General features: G+C 34.8%; 1 protein-coding gene across 19 annotated transcripts in view; it reads right to left on the bottom strand.

Moving 5' to 3' along the window:
* LOC135225223 (rho GTPase-activating protein 45-like) overlaps positions 1-2,500 on the bottom strand; it is a 617,019-nt gene that overhangs the window by 126,322 nt on the left and 488,197 nt on the right. For all 19 annotated transcript variants that reach the window (XR_010316935.1, XR_010316936.1, XM_064264541.1 and 16 more), the window contains one exon: positions 639-831. Coding sequence is in view for 17 of the 19 variants with exons in the window: in XM_064264541.1 (XP_064120611.1) it covers positions 639-831 (193 nt within the window). In the remaining 2 variants the exon portion in view is untranslated. The remainder of the gene's footprint in view (positions 1-638; positions 832-2,500) is intronic.

A 2,500-nucleotide genomic window follows, 5' to 3' on the forward strand; every position in this document is an offset into this window, starting at 1 on the left:
CAACCTAGATTTAAGGAATCAATACGCCTCTGATCAAGAAGAAAATAAATGTTCATTAACGCCATGGGATATCATCATCTTTCTCCGCTTAATACCTAAGTCTACAAATTTGTAGGACGGTTTCCCTGAGCTGGTTACCTTAAAAAATCTATAAAAATGTAAATAGATAAGAGGATGGTAGGATAGAATTAGAGAATAAATAATGATAGAATAAACACAATAAACATAATTTCAAAATCAATGACATAAGAAAAATGTAATGGAAAAACTGGAACTCCAGAGAATATGGAAACTAGGACTACCTTGAAAAATGAAAATGGAGGAAAAAAGCTTAAAAGTTGTGATAAGGGAAGAAGTAACTGGAGAAAGAAACTTAAAAATAATCCCACAATGACTTTGATCATATCTGTACAGGTATATAAGACACCAAAGGAAAATGCAAGAAACATAAAAAAAGATAATCTATGATTTTCTTACTCGCCATCTGATGCTATGGACGAAAACAAAACTGAGGTCTTGAGTGATGGTTTATGAAATGTAAAACAAAACAAACACGAATGAAGAGAGAAAGAGGAAGAGACTTCGGGGAAAGAAAGAACCGGGGGATGAAAGAAAAGAAAAGAAATGTCCACAATTACCTTGCTCGTGTCTATGCAGGTACTCATCTATTTGTTGTTGAGTGAGCACTTCTGGCTCCTTGAGGCCACTTTCCAGGCCCGCGCCGGCTCCCCCGGCACCACCTATACCCGCAACTCCTCCGACGCCGCTTCCAGCTCCTCCGCGCTCACCGGTCATGCTCTCGGCATCGCTGCTCACTAAGTTCTCACATGACTGGAAATGAAAAGAAATGCTCGTTGAGTAAAAGTAAAGGAAGAAAGAAAGAGAGAGAACCAGGCTTCGCTAAAGTAGTACGTTTTAAAGCGTCTTCTACATCAGCAACAAAACGGCTTCAACATTTCCTGGCTTGGATAGCAGTTTAAGTACACGAGTTCTCTCTCACACCATTATATGCATATATATATATATATATATATATATATATATAGTATATATAATATATATATATATATATATAATATGGATATATATGTATACAAAATTCCGACTCGCATTACGATCGATCCCGGATCTTTCATTGAAAGTCCTGGGTTCGATCCTCGTGAGTCAGAAATTGATTTCCGTTCCACACTTGATTATGAGTATATTACTTTTATATTATATATATGTGAATATATGCATATATATACATATAATAAATATAATATATATATATATATATATATATATATATATATATATATTATACATACATAAGACATTTTTAAAAATATAAAATTATATACGTGTATATATATATATATATATATATATATATATATATATATATATAAACTGAAGATAAGTATTATAAGCAAAACAAATTCAATCATGTTTAATACAAACTGTACGATTGTAAGCTTTGGGTCCCATTAGCATTTCATAAGAATTCCGTCATGATGAGAAAATCTGAATACAAATCGAATTCCAATCTTCGTGAAACGAAAAGTAAACGCTTGAATGCCTCGCTGTGAATATCTAAAAAAGATGAAGTATTCTGACCATGGACAATATGACCAGGGTTGTTGTTGACTTCAGTCTTTCAACAAACATGAGACTACTGTGAGTAGGGAAGAGAGGAAATGGGAGAAGATGGAACACAGAGATATTACGATAACGAGGGAAGATGAGATAGAGACAGTGCAAGGCTGAAAATCTTGAGCCTCCCAAGGAATCTTCAAGTCGAAAAGAAATAGTCAATAGGGACAGGTAACTGAAAAAATAAAAACCTAATCTTGAGAGAAGATAATACAGGTATAGACGTGAGAGTACACATCTGGAGATGCACTGCAGGGAACAAGGGATTAATCGATTGATCAGATTTGCTATCGTCAAAGGTCATTAATGCAGCAGCATTACACAGAGTAAGTGGGTGACCTGTAGGAAGAAAAGTTTTAAAAGATGTTTTGAGCAACCAACTTGAATACTTGACAAAAAAAAAAGGAAAGAAATGAGGCAATGTGAGTAAAGAAACAAACAAGTATAAGAGAACGCATGAAGAAAGGACGCGTGTCTGGAAACCTGCGAGTGGTCAGGAAACAGGAACCACAACCAGAAGATGGAATTTGAATAAGGAAATGAATACCGAATTTGGGAGCTTGGAATTCGGGTGGCATATGGAAGCCAGCTATTGCGGCATTCCGCGAGAAACTGGTGTTGCAGTTTTAAAAGCGAGAGTGCGAATTCGGAATAAAAAAATACTTCTCTTTGGACGAAAATGTAAATCAGAAAATGAAAATAAGTTTTGAGCTTTTCAAAGTGTGAAGTGAAAATACAAATATGGCTATGCCTGTTAAAACTGAAATGGTGACTAGAAAACCTTAGGAGTAATTGACGTTTATTTTTAAAAACCAAAGATCGCAAAACGAGAAATATAGTTGTTACTAACTTATAAAATGAAAAT

This window comes from Macrobrachium nipponense, chromosome 13 (genome assembly GCF_015104395.2).
Source record: "Macrobrachium nipponense isolate FS-2020 chromosome 13, ASM1510439v2, whole genome shotgun sequence".
NCBI classification, from domain to species: Eukaryota; Metazoa; Arthropoda; class Malacostraca; order Decapoda; family Palaemonidae; genus Macrobrachium; species Macrobrachium nipponense.